General features: G+C 39.1%; 1 protein-coding gene across 1 annotated transcript in view; it reads left to right on the plus strand.

Moving 5' to 3' along the window:
* The first annotated feature begins 225 nt into the window (after positions 1-225).
* CFAP58 (cilia and flagella associated protein 58) overlaps positions 226-14,755 on the plus strand; it is a 56,823-nt gene continuing 42,293 nt past the window's right edge. Inside the window, exons 1-6 of the mRNA XM_084526688.1 lie at positions 226-305; positions 1,869-2,150; positions 6,741-6,889; positions 7,847-8,003; positions 10,281-10,475; positions 13,125-13,262. Coding sequence (XP_084382814.1) covers positions 297-305; positions 1,869-2,150; positions 6,741-6,889; positions 7,847-8,003; positions 10,281-10,475; positions 13,125-13,262 — 930 coding nt within the window. The 5' untranslated portion in view covers positions 226-296. The remainder of the gene's footprint in view (positions 306-1,868; positions 2,151-6,740; positions 6,890-7,846; positions 8,004-10,280; positions 10,476-13,124; positions 13,263-14,755) is intronic.

Below are 14,755 nucleotides of genomic sequence, written 5' to 3' on the forward strand. Positions count from 1 at the left end.
GTCGGGCTAGCTGATGTCCTTTATTAGATCTATTAGGAGCTGGACTCGATGATCCTTGCGGGTCCCTTCCAACTTGGGATATTCTCTGATCTGTGCAGGGCACGCGGTTAAGGGACGAATCCCTCCTTCCAGCCCCGCTATCTCCATGGCTGCACAGCGCAGACCCGCCCGCCGCCGTTCCTAGGAGACGGCACGGCCTCCTCGGCACCACCAGGGCCGGCACCGGCCCCGATCCCGGCCCTGATCCCGATCCCGGCCCCGATCCCTGTCCCGGCGCCTCCCGCCCCGCCGGCACCATGGCTGAGGTGAGCCCCCGCCATTACCCGCCCGCCGTGGCGTAATGGCGACCCCTCCACCTCTGCCTGCGCCCCTACACCTGTTGAAGGGTCGAGGCGCTGTTGAGAACAGAGTGCAGTTGGCTCGGTTGTCGAGAGGTTATTTACATGCAGGGTGTAGTAACACAGACTGTAGGAATACCTGCTGTGTATATATTTCATATGTTGTTATTGCTTTTTTCGCTCTCTATATGATCACAAACGTAACGAGATCGAAACTGAAGCACCAAGGCTTTCCCTCTTCCACACTGAACGCCCTTCTGCACTAATGACAATGCAGTTTTTAACATTTCACTCCCGTTTGTTGTTTTTTTCATTGAAGTTTCTGACACAGATACAAAAAAATAATGAAATTGGAGACTTGGCAAGGAGGATTTGGGGCTGGTGCCCCTGTTCTCAGTATATTACGTAGCCTGAGCTTGTGTTCATGCCATAAGAGGCTAGTTTTATGCTTTTAATTCCATCTTTTCCTGGTGGTTTAAATGTGCATACTCTTAAAACCAACTGAAACAAGTCTTTGCTGTCAGATTTTTATTTTTAAAGATTCTTGCCTTTCTGTCAAAGCTGTTTGTGTTCAAGCAGGGACCCGAACAATTTTTGAATCCTTTGGTTTTGAGGGCAGGTCTGTGAGGGTGCTGTGCCTCGGGGAGCCGCGTCTCACTGCCTGGAGATGCTGGCAGGAGATCTGTGCTCCTATCCACATCAGCCTCCCTCCAAGATGCAATTTTAAGGAAACACCTAGGCTTCAGATGGCAGGACAGAGATGCTCCAGGTAGCTGTGAATGGACTTCAGTAATGGAAGTGAAGCATCTGTGACCGAATGAAGCATCCTGTGGGCTGATTTATCTTGCTTCTTAGCAGTTCAAACTGTTGAGAAGTGGCTGTACACCTCCCTTTGGTGTGTTTGCATTCCATTGAAGGTTATAATGGAAATTATTTTAAGCAGTTGTGGAAAACATTAGTGGAATTTGGTGTCCATAAACTAAGCGGGCAAAATTTGGCTTCAGAACTGAGCTAAATTGGATATTCCCACCATGAAAGGTTTAACAGAAGCACTTTCTGCAGGGAATGGGTTTGCTTGCATTGCCATTACTGATGCTTTCACATGTGCTTATCTGGAAGTGATTTGCTGGCACTATTTGCATGCAAAGAGTAAACTAATCAGACTTTACAGTGTAGAGAACTGAGAAGAATTAAAGCTAAAATACTGGCCTACCTCAATAGCTGATGTATTATTTAAACACTGCCACAATATTTTCTAGACCTATCATTAAAATAGTTGTGGTACTCAATTGCAGGAGCTCTGACTGTTAAAGCACAAGTTATTTCAGTAAAATCAGGAGAAATCAATTTGAAGAATAGCCTGAAATGTGCATATTATACCATAGCAAGACCACGGTTATTACAGATTTTTTTGTCACGGTGTCTTAGGAGCTGTTAGGTACTCAGTGTATTGCTTTTTTTATACTTGGGGGTCATAAGTGAGATGTTCAATTCCTCTTGTTAATTGATTATCTATCTAATTTCATTCAGGAACAGTCTGCCAAACTGTATTTAGAAGAAAGTGCATTTGAAGCACTGGAAAAAGATTTCCAAGAAGTCATCAATCTACTTAAGGGAGATAAAACTCTGGAAAAATTCCAAATAGAATATGAAAAGCTCCATGCTGTTTTGAAGAAGTCCCATGAAAATGAGAAGCGTCTCATGGAAAAATGCAGGGAGCTGAACGCTGAGCTTGTGGTGAATTCATCTAAAGTAGCTGCACTTACGAAGCTCACTAAGGATGATCGGGAAACTATATCATCAATGAAGGCGGTAAAGTTTTGAATAGAATTAAATATGATAGGATATAGTTAATGAAAAACATGGTAATAAGAAAGCTATCTGCAAGAACACTTTATTTTATGTAGAGACCTATCTGGAGAACTAAGCATAGAGCTGGTATCCCCAGTTCCTTAACCTCTGCTTTGCTACCGACTGCTTTGTTTCCTTAGCCTGATATTGTCACTCCTCCCAATCAAATTGTGTATTTATTTGCACAGGGATAAAACTAAGCCAATTCCATCAGTTGTCAAGTACTAAATGATAGTTTATATTTAAGCTTTCCCATATCTATAAAATAGCATATCTGCATTTCCAGCTTGCACAGTTTTTGAGACTGCATTCATTAATATTTTTGAATTGCTGCTTGGATGTTAATTATTGCCAGACTATGAAAAATCTACTTACATGCTGAAATATGGATTGTAGACCAGGGAAGTGTCATCAGCTCACTTAAATAAATGTTTTATGGTGTTTTTGAGAAGGAATACTATATAGCATTTCAGTGTTACTTCATCAATTTACTCTGGTGTGTTCTTTGTCATTATTGATTTGAATTCTGTCAAAGTGCTTGACTTGCTAAAGAATAATCAATGTTTTTAGCCTCATACTGAGGTTTTACCACCATGAACCTAAACCTGAAAAATCATCAGAAGATGGTACTTTGAACTTTTTTCCTCTTCATGGTTTAAACGCTTAGGTTGTACTACCCAGCTAGACTTTAATTTAGCATTTAGTTGAGAAACCTACATGCCTTGCAATAAAGTGTTAATTTCTGAGGGTAGAAGAGGCTACAATGTTCTTAAATGCTTCAAAATAGTGATTTACATTTTTTATGCTATAGACTTACTTTGTTCCAGTAAAATAAATTCAGTGTAACAATATGAGCACTGCAGAAAGAGATGTTCTTTAACATGAAGTTTCTTGTCCATAGAATTCCAAAGAAAATAAACTCAGAATAAATATAACTAGCAGTGCTGTCACCCTATGGCTGCAGCTTGCCAGCCCATGGTACTGCTCAAAGCATCCTCATAAAGGTGGAAAACCACATATAAAATCTTGTTGATTTTCTCTGCCACTAATCCAAAACCCTAGTAGGGGGCTGTCAGGAGCCACGATGATCCTTGCCATTTTCTTTCTGCTATTACATGTCTATACTCTGAGTGTGAACAGTAGCAGAGGCAATCCTTCAGGATGTTCCCAAGCTGAGGCAACATCATCTTAGTAATGTCATAAAACTGAGTGCAAGAGTAGGAAAAATAAGAGCCTTTCCAACATCAACAGCTGAATTGAAGCTAAGGTGAGGGATGGCTTAACAATATCAGCTACTGTTGAAGCAACTAAGAGATTTTGTAGTGAAAAAGCTGCTTGACAATACGATCCCATTAGAAGCAATGTGCAATACACACCCTGTGACATTTAAATTCCAGTTGTGTGATGTGGGACAAGTAAACAGCACTGATACTTTTCATTTTGGCTGGGAGAATTAGTCTTTCCATTAAATGTTCAAGAATTAGTTGGATGTTATTTATGATCACGTCATGTGTTGGGGGTTTGATAGACACACCCTTCATATTTCATGTTATTCTCCTTTCTGAAGACTGCAGTTTTACTAACATTCAAAAAAGGTATTTCACAGGTGCCTAAGGCAAACGTTGAGGAAGGTTCAAGTGCTCAAATAGCAAATATGATGTTCTACAACACTAAATTAGACAAACAATGCTCTAGTGTTTCATTATTTACAAGTATTAGAAGAATCCCAGTGGGCTGTTCCTAGAAAAACAGTATATTTGCTTCAAATTAAGGTCCTAAATCCTGGTGACTTGATAGGTCATCTGGGTAACAGGTTTACAGCCTTCCTTTTCTGGGTCATTGGTTCATATACAAATAAAGTTTCAACTGAGCTGCAGAGGCAATATTTTTCTCCTTGTGAAGCCTGGTTGTAATCGGTAGGATTTGTATAGGGGCAGGGGTTAACTGTGCAAATCAATTGCTGGTAGGACCCAAGTCAATAATAATCAATAGCTGTTACTGTCTGATGGCACTTCAGTGCTCTGTTTTGAGGTTTTAATGAACTGGACGTAACAGTCTGCTGTTCACAGTCATGTCAGGGGAACTAAGGGCCAAGCTGAACCGTAGGGGAATAGAATACAACTCTCTTTTTCATTGATAGGGAAACTGATCCATACAGCTGCACTGGAAGAACCCTAGAACAGGAATTTATAGTTACCAAGTTTTCAATTTCCAGGAGAATCAATCCAGTATGCTAATAAAGCAATTCATTAATTCTCAGTCTCTTTGCAGCAAAACCAATGTGATCTTCAGGGCTATTTAATGAAAAAAAAAAAAAAAAAAAAAAAGTAAAGCAGTCACATTTTATGAATTCTGCTTCACATTTTCCAGAGTACTTCTCCAAATTTTTTTTGAATTGTTTTAAATGCAAACACCCAGTATAGTTCCATTGTTAATTATACAACAAACTGCAATGCATGTTCCTACTTCCTGGGTACACAACACATTCTGCATTCTATCAGTCCTTTCTCCACTGAGTAATTATGTGATTATTTTTTCAATTAAGGCATCCACCTTCAGAAATTTCCTCCTCTTTACTTTTGAATTTAAAGGAAGCAATTTATTGAATCTTTACTCAAAGTAAAAGAAACAATGAAGAAAGCCATCACAATGAAGCCCACTTTTGCGGACGCTGGAGTCTGAAGCATTTTTTTATTTAGATGTTGCCTGTTAATGAGGCCATCATCCATGCATGCTAACCCTACTGATAAAAGTTGTTTTGACACACATCAAAAGCGAGATGTAGTTCAAGAAGCTCAGCTTCTGGTTGTCTGCTTATCTGAGTGACCTCATGGACTTCAGGGGATCAGTTTTGTGAGTACTCACCCAAGTACAGTTTTGGGCCTGAGGACTCACTGAAGCCAGTAAGACCCCTCACAGGACACACTGATATTATTCACCCCAAGCCCCAGTCATAATGATTTAATTCACCAATTTTAATCACACTCTAATCAGCCATCAGGAAGCTTTGATTTAAATAATCAGCTTTAATCTTATTTTCAATTTGCATTTCTCCTAGAGAAAGATTGGTTGCCTACACAGGTTAGCAAATCTGAAATGTGTATTTACAGCTATATTTTATGCTTTTTTTAGCAACCGAGATGATACACTATGTCTTTATACCATTATTTCAGCATAGCATGCATTTATTTAAATTTCATATTACAACATTTTTATGTAAGAGAATAATGAATGAAAAAGTTTTATTTACTGTATGATATTTAATACTTTGTGTGATCATTGCTGCATTTGAATGGAAATTAGAACCCAAAATGTATAAAACAAAAATTCACTACAGTATTTAGAGCTGTTTTAAATGTTCTCAACACATAAGTGAAAAGCATGTTTTTCAAACTGAATTTTGAACTAAGTAATTTATTAAGTAACGAAAATACTGTTTGCAGGTAGAGAATTGTACCTGGTTCTTTGTAGTAGTTGCTTATAACCTCTATAAGAATTTCAGAACAAGTAAAGCCCACTTTTTATTAATATGCTGGAGGTGGGGGGCAGGGAGAGGGAGAACAAACATTCCTGATCTTTGAGCTCCGGCTGGTTGCTCTGGTTTTTCAAATTTGTGTCTGCTGAACTAATTGAACAAATAAAATGAAAATGTATTCCCCCTCCAGCTTGAAGAGGCCACAAACGTTATATTCTGTTAGCTTTTCAGTACGTTCTGGTAGCCTATTGCTTCTGTTAGCTCAATGACTCTGAGCTTTTAATTTAGGCAGTAAACAGCTTAGCGCTACATTTATTTGATTTAAAAGAGCCCAATAAATATATTAACCATATACCATAACATAGCTTGTCATCATTTTGAATTTAATATTAAATAGATTTATTTTTAGATCCAGAGATGTTAATTCAAATAAAGAACTGCTGTAAACAATTTTATATAAATTAAATTATAAATTATTAAATTTAATCATTAATTATTAAGTTATCTGATATTGTTCATTGTGGACGTATTTTTGATTTTTATTTTTTTTTTGTAGCTTCTCTAAATAGGTAGTTAAAACCAAAGTGCACTAGGTCCTCACAGATGCAAATATACAAAGAGGGAGCAAAGGACAGAGTAACATCTTTTTTTCCTTCTCTGAAAAATAGTAATTTGGATGTTCTTTGTTGTAACAGCTAACAAGATTTTTAGAAACAAGTGAACTGTTTGAGTATATGGGACGTCTGTAGGCACTGCAGCTTCAGTAGATGTTAGCGGGATTTACATGACCAAAATCTCATAGAGTGAGATTTGATAATATTTAGGTCTATGTGTTAGAGAAAATAAGTGAGAGTTTTTGAGTGTGAATTGACATTGTCTGAATGGCTCAAAATACTTGTTATGCCCTCATTCAAATGGAAAGACAACTGGCAAAGAAAACTGCTGTGAATCTGAGCATGAAAAGACATGAAAATCGACTTGCTTAATTAACAAAAATGCAAGGCAATTAATTTTTAATTTGTTGTTCATTTTCAACCCAATTTAATTTCTGTAAGTCTTTTCCATTTTGTTCCTAGGAGATTGAAAAGGCCTGGAAAATGGTGGATGCAGCCTATGAGAAGGAACAGAAAGCAAAGGAAACAATTCATTCACTGCAAGAGGAAGTTGCGCGCCTGACTAACATGACGGAGCAGGAATCTGGTCTGTCCTTGGGTCAGGAATACAAGTAAGTTTTCCAGAGAAAGGGGGAAAGCCTGATCTGATCTCTGAGCAAGGCCTTTAGTATATTCAGATATTCCCTTCCAGGAAATGTGCCAGCACGTAAAGCAACTGGATGCATTAGAAATCCACTCCTTCACATTTTGGCCCTAAAGTATTCTGTTCCTGGGTAAGAGATTTCCTTTCATTTGAAAGCTTTGTCATCCAGCCTTCCACTAAAATATGTCTCTCTAAAGACAACTCTGTGGCTGCTTTTTGCATTTTCCTGAAAGGGCTGGGAGCTGTGACTTTGCCAAGACCTCAGTCCTGCAGTTTCCAGCTGCTCAGGCACTCCATGATTTCTTCGTAAAGTTCCTTTTGTATTGATCTCCAGTTCCATGCTGCCCTGTCCAGTGACAGGGCCGTACAGGCAACTCCTCTGCAGGTTTCCAGCCCTGTAGGTTGCTTCCAACTCTTTTAGAGCAATCAGGTTGTTTTTTAAGGTTGAGCTTGAACCCACATTGCAATGTTTGGACTTTCTTTCAGATTGTAAATGTGTCCAAAGAGGCAATCTGTTTTATTCTTACATTAGGTGACTGCAAGACATAACCTGGTTAGGTGACCAGTCAGGTAAACTGCAGAGACTTGTGATAATGCAACAGAGGTTTGGTCCCTACATGGTTTCGCAGTGGGCAGGGAAGAAGAAATTTTGTTCCATTACCTTTTTGAGCAACTGAGAGTTTCTTCAGTCCCCTGAGGATTGGGATATAAGAAGAAAGAGTGGTTTATTGACAGCGACTCTTAACGATCACAGTAGGTAAAGCATATAATTTGATTGACCAAAAGACCCTTAATCCAAGAGGAGTTTAAAATGAAACAAAATGGCTTTTAAACTCTGGTTTCACACGAAGGATCCTGCTCTGGCATAGGAGGAAGAACACAAAAGGCTTGTGACACTGTTTGACTATTGTTTCCTTGCTTCCAGTATCAGAGATTTGCTAAAACTTAAAGAAGAGATAACAAAGGAGCGAGACCAACTCTTGTCAGAGGTCGTGACGTTACGCCAAAGTCTAACTCAAGCCACAGAGCAGCAGCAGGATACAGAGAGGGCAAAAAACGAGGCAGAACAAGCTGTAATGCAGGTCTGTACTGCTCACAGGGTGGTGATTTTAGGCTTTGTACCAAACCATTCCCCCCTTCTACAATTGACTAGTATGCTACTACCTGTTCTTCCACAACTCAAACCTTTCCAGGAGTGCTCAGAAAAAAGTCTGTTGTGAATTATTTTTATGGTTTTTCTCTATTTCTTGGCTACATCCTTTGTAAAGCGTATTGTCATGTACCAGCTGCTTCTACAGCTTTCTAATACCCTGAATGAGGCCAGGGTGCCTCTGCCTCAGTCACAGTTGTCTTTCATACTGGAGATGCTTTTTTTTTTCTTTGTTTCTTTCCTGCATTGTAAATCTGCATGCCTCCAAAGGACCACTTAGAACACAGAGCTTGAGTGGAGGACCTACGTCCCTTGCTGTTGACAGTGGTTGTCATATCATGCCGTATGATCATTTTTAAGAATGTATAAAATTCTGACTTTAAGCTAATTAGGCTATTTTCTCCCACACTGCTTCTAGGAAGCTTTTTCTGCATCAACATGAGAAAGAACTTCTTCACGGTGAGGGTGACGGAGCACTGGAACAGGCTGCCCAGGGAGGTTGTGGAGTCTCCTCTGGAGATATTCAAGGCCTGTCTGGACGCCTACTTGGGTGGCCTGCTCTAAGGAACCTGCTTTGGCAGGGCGGTTGGACCCGATGATCTTTTGAGGTTCCTTCCAACCCTTCAATTCTGTGATTTTCAGAATCCCACTTTTCTAATGTTTAGAGACCTCCTATTTGTTAGACTGATTTCTACCTACTGTTTTTGAGCTTAAATGATGTTTCACTTCACCCGTTTCTGTACAGAGCAGTCATATTCCACCCTTGCTTTGCCCTAATTGTTTTCTCTCTAAGTTAGGCTCTCTGTTTTTCCGACATTCTGAGGAGACATGTCTCTTTACTGAGCAATATGCATAACTTCCTTTAAATGCATATAGCAGCTGGAGGTACAGAAGACTGAGGATCAATAGGATACCCACTGAAGGGAGAGAAAGCAGAGAAGGATGGAAAATGGGATACAAAACTCTGATACATCAAAATACAAAAACGCAATAATGAAGAATAGAAAAATATATAGAAGAACATAAATAGGGGCTGGACCAAGACATCAAGAGAGGGGAAATGCAGAAAAGAACACTTAAACAAAGAAAAAGAGATGACATGGAAGCAGCAGTTAGCTTGCAGGTTTTTTTATTAATCCCAAATAGGAAAGGGTTGATCAGCCCATGCTCCATACACAGTACTAATTTCTGTTTCTAAAGGACTTAGCTGGGAGTGTAGTACAAGAGAATGTAAATCTTGGCTCTTCTGACAGCATTGTGGGCGTGGGAGAAAAAAGAGAGGAGTGAAAGTCCCATCAATACTTACTGAATCTTGCCAACCTCAATCTTCTGATACCTACTTCACCAGCCTTTAGATTTACAGGATTGTTACAGCTCATGGAACCACCTCCCATTCTCTCAGTATGAAATTCTGCACTTCAGACTGCTTAAATGACAATGTTTTTTGAAGATCCTGTTGAAGACCCTGGCGGTTCTGGCAACTTTTCATCAGGCTGAGAGGGAGAGGAATCTGTAAATGAAAAGCATCTTTAAATTGCTGGTCCCTGTCTGAACTGGATATTTCCTTGTGGATCAGCCCCCTGTGGATTTTCTCTGCTGATTCTGCTCCATCACATTTCTGGGGAGGGAGAGAGCACAAGTCACAGAAAATTCTATCAAATATGAAGGAAAGTTCTTCTTTCAAAGCTCTTGCAGAGGAACTTTGAGAGCAGAAAGATTGAGAGCACTTGTGAAAATGAACATTGCTCTGATATCTCCCTCTTTCCTTTATTATCAATGTAATACATGCTTCTGCTGGTGAGATAGAAAAATAAAAATAAAAATCCTTGCAATATAACATCAAGTCCAAATTAGTTTTAACCCTGCATTCAGAAAGTACCACTTCACAAATAACTTACATCAGAAAATACATTTGCTGCTGTGTCTCCAGAGGAATGCTTTGTGTCTGAATTCTATCAGACCCTTCTGCTTGAATGAACTGACTGGTGTTTAACAAATCCTTGTCATCAATAAGTAGGTTCCCTCATACCAGATTTTTAGTTCAGCCACTAGATAAAATACTTCTGAGAAGATTCTGTGTAGTAATGGGTACAGTAGTATAGAAGTCATTGTTTTCAAAATCAAACATAGTAGAATAAGAGGTGAAAGGCCTCACTTTCCTAAATAAAAGGCAGCAGAACTTAAACTTTCATCTTCTCAATTGTTACAGCTTCAGCAAGAAATCCAGATGCGTCAGAATGAGGCATCACGAGAAGCTCGAAAGAAGGAAAAAATTGAGAAGGAGCTGAAAAATCTTCAAGCTGAAATGGACAACAAGCAATCTGAGATCAAGAATTTACAGCAAGTTATGCACAAGAACAAAGAGGAACAAGTAAAAATGGAACGGCATCTAAAAGAGCAGAAGGTAGGATACATGGCACACTTTTCATCATATATAATATTAGGGTCACATTCCAAAATATGAAAATTGATGAAATTTCATGGAGAGGGAGGGAGATTATTTTAAGTCAGTATTTTTAAAGATTTAAATATATATGCACATATATATACTAATAAGTAACCATTGAAAGCCATCTGACAGATTTCAGATAAAATTCCTCACAGCAATTAGTAGTGGATTGCAATGATATACTTAGAGATCATCCTGAGAAGATGAAAGCAAATGAGACAAAGTCTGTGAAGAGCAAGGATGAACCAAGCGTTTGCCAACTTGGACTTCTTTCATATATTGCCAGATTCACTATAGTGGCATTGGTAAAATGATTTTATGTCTGATCCCTTTTTCCTTCTCTGTCACAATAATTTTTAGCTACCTCTCAAGCTTGTGAAAGTGTTTCCGTCAAAGGGCAGAGAACTGTCTTCATAAACCTTTTTGATTGATTTTACCCATTCTTTTTCCAAAAACTTTATCTGGAAATGTCCTAACATAGTGTTCTGCAAGTGTTTGAATTTTCAGGTTTTCAGTCCATTTCCCCTGACTTTGAGAAACTCTCAGAGAAGCAATTTCAGTAAATGGCAGGAGAGATCTCATCACTGTAAAACAGCCCTACCTCAAGGGAAACTTCCTTGGGAGCTGTGTGTATCTTGTAAATTTATGACTTTTATGGTTTTATCTTCCTTTTGGGTCCCTGAATTGGTGAGGGTGGAGATTTGTGAACTTTTTTTTTTTTTTTTCCCCAACATAGACTCTTAGTAAAATACTTCACATAAATAGATAAAGAGAATACTTAATTATTTTTCTGAACTTCTCCTCCCTACAAGGAGTATATTGAGATGCTCAAGTGTGTGCAGAGAAGAGCAACAAAGCTGATGAAGGAAGTTGAAAACAAATGTAATGAGGAACAGCTGAGGAAACTGGGGTTATTTAGTCTGGAGAAAAGGAGGCTGAGGGGGGATGTTATTGCTTTCTGTGACTACCATAAAGAAGGCTGCAACAAGGAGGGTGTCTGTCTCTTTTGTCAATGGACAAGTGATAGGATGCAAGGAAACATTCTGAAGACGTGCCAGGGGAGGTTTAGATTGGATATTAGGAATAATTTCCTAATTATGGAATTAGGTAGCACCTAATTAGGTAGCACTAAAGGACATGTTTTAGTGGTGGACTTGCTAGGGCAGGAAGATGGTTGGACTCGATGATCTTAAGGGTCTTTTCCAACCTAAGTGATTTTATGAATGTCACTGAATGTGAGGTAGCTTTTGAGGGCAGCTCCATGATCTGCCAAGACAATCACATTATTTTTAAATAGTATATCTGCAATTCCTAGTTCTGTTGTATTCTTCCTCCTCTACTTTCAAGTAGTCCATTTCAAGTTTTCTAAGTGCCTATTTTGGAAGCATTCAGTTGTCCAAATTATCCTGGAAATCAGTAGTTTACATAATGTACAGTGCCAGGGGTAATTAACCAGGCTACTGCCCTGTTTCATTGCCTGTGGTAGCTTTGAGTTGTCTGTGAAGGGATTGCATTGTCTTTCACAAAATGTCTGTCCAAAACATAGGCTATTCAACTGTCCAGGAGTTAGAGATCTGCAAGGGAAGGTGACTCCGCTGTTGCAATGCAATGAGGTTACTGTTAATCAACTGAATTGTAGTTGCCTGTGATGTCTGCTCTTACTCCACTCAAATTTCTAATCTGTTATTGCTTGCACAACAGTGAAGTTGATTTGTTACAGCAACTGTAGGCTTCATCCTACCCGTGCTGAAGTTGCAATAAAGAATACCCAGAACCACAGTGTAATCCTGGCATTCACAACACAAGAAAGAAGCAATATTCCTTGTTTTTACATTCTTTGCTTCAGCGTGCAGTTGGAAGAGGGCGATTCTGCTTCTCTTACTTTAATTTTTCTAACAGCATAGTGCATATTGACTTCATCAGTTTATTGCACATTACTGCTTGAAGTGAAAAAACGGTGATCGTTCTTTGCTCACTTATGGAGTAATGGTTGTTAGAGGAAGTCTCATCAAGCAGAAGAAACCACCAGCAGTTCCAATATTGAAGTGTATGTTCCCCACGCAGTCTGTGAAACTGCTGTTCTGTGCTTATGACTGAAGACAAATTAGAGAAGAAAATGGTTGTGTCCTGGTCTCAGCAAGCCATGTACCCAGAGGAGTGTTATTGGCATATTAATGTAGGATTAGCTCGCTAAGAAACAGAGTTCCCCTGCCCTCTGCTGATTAAAGTCATTTGAATCTCATACTGATTTTTAGTAATTATATGTAGCAAGTGGTTGTGTTACGTGATGCTTGCCAAATGCCTAATAAGAATTAAAATATTTATCTACCACTTGTGAGAGAGACCTGCTAAGCTCACGGGAAAAAAAAAAAAAAAAAGACACCGGCTGTGTTATTCATTAGAAATTATCATTTCCCCTAGTCAATATGAACATTTGTCATATTCCACATTAGTAATTTCATCAGCAATGAAAAGTGGGTTTTAAGCAGAGAACAATCTGCAGCAGCTTTTATCTCCCGGGGAGATGGAAGGTTCTGTCTTCATGGATTTGCAGATGTAATCAGATTAAAAAGGAACTAATAGGATTGTTTCTTAATCTAACAGATCTTGAGTGAAAAAGCTGGTAAGGAACTTGAGCAAATTCAGGTTAAATATAGTCAGCTCGTTCAAGAGAGTACGCAGCATAATACGATGTTTGAAAATGTGATGAAGGATGTCTATCAGAAGACAACAGAACTGAAAGTAAGTACCAGAAGGTGTATCCATCCAACCAGACATGTCCCTCTGACTGTAGTCATACCACTTGGGATGGGGGTGATCTCAGTACTTGCACTGATGGTTCCCTACGGGTAGTTTTGGGGGAAATCTGAGGAATGCCTAGGAATAGAATCTGTTGCTTGATGCCATTTTTTCTGTGGTGGCTGATGAAGTAGTTTGCAACTGTATCAGCTGCAAGCGTAACACGTAGCTGGCTGGAGGAGCCCCATTTCCATGCAACGCACAAACCAAAACGTTCAACTCAGTGGGTTCATAAAGGACACTTGGTACATCTCACAAACATAAGGTATTCTTTAAATTGTGAGATCTTCACGTGAAAGCAGTGACTTCCTTTCTTACAGTGATTGACATAATCTGAATGTTGTCAAAACCCATTAATAAATGTTAATAAATTATAACAACAGTGTCCTGGAGAGCTTCACTGAAGGGAGCTGCTTGCTACATTAAAATCCAACCCCCCCCCTTGCCCTCCAGAGTCACTGGAAATCATTGGGAAAGTGAAATATAAGTAACCAAGGCAGTGTTTTCTTTCTGATCTAAATTGTTTTCTTGCCTGACTTTGCATTGTTAAACAGTTGTTTTATACCACGCAGAGGCTGGTTTCAGTGGGTTTCAGTAGGGGAAGGATGAGATGATTCCTGCATATGATTTCTGGGCTGTGTTGAGAGCGTTTGTGATAAAGGGTGTAAGTTTTATGCATAAGTTTTAGATGTTATTCCTTTGTTTACCATATCTTGCTTTTTGTATCCTTTTTGAGGTTAAAACACTGAACGTATTACAATATTCAGGTTGAAAATCATTATCTTATCAAGGCTTAGTCATGGCTAGCCAATTCACCTAACAACAATGTTTTCCAATAGGGAATTATTATTTTTTTTTAATTGAGAACTGTTAGTCAGACTGATAAAAGCTAACTTGTGACAGATTAAAAGCTCAGTTCATAACTAATCTAATGCAGAACTTCCTGATTTGTGTGGTAGGAGCTTGTTTTCTGTTGTATTTTGCTAGGCAGATGGGAGGACATTTTTCTTACCCATTTAAGAAACAAAGTACCGCGTCTCCCAGGTTATTTGGTCGTATCATTACTTCTAGCAATGCCATCATTGTGTAAGACTTTACAAAATGTTCAAATGTGACTTACGTTTGTGGCTCTACAGCATCAAAAAGAGGACTTTGATTCCATCATCTAATTCTAACTTCTGGAAAAGTTGATGGAACTTGTAAACTCATGCACACAAGCTTCTGGGAGAAGGAAGATCCTGCATCCTGCACAGTTAGTAATTAAGCTAGTTGTTAAAGCTTCTAAGAACCCCAGTTGTCATCTAAGATGCCCTTTTTGTAGGCACTGTGCTAGCAGTTTAATCCTGCAGTGTACTGAGTGCCTCTAGCATGGTGTTAGGCAACCTGAACTGTGAAAGTATTCGTAAACTTTTGAAGATTGATGTCAGGAAGAACTG

Source organism: Aythya ferina (genome assembly GCF_964211825.1).
Source record: "Aythya ferina genome assembly, chromosome: 7".
Lineage (NCBI taxonomy): Eukaryota > Metazoa > Chordata > Aves > Anseriformes > Anatidae > Aythya > Aythya ferina.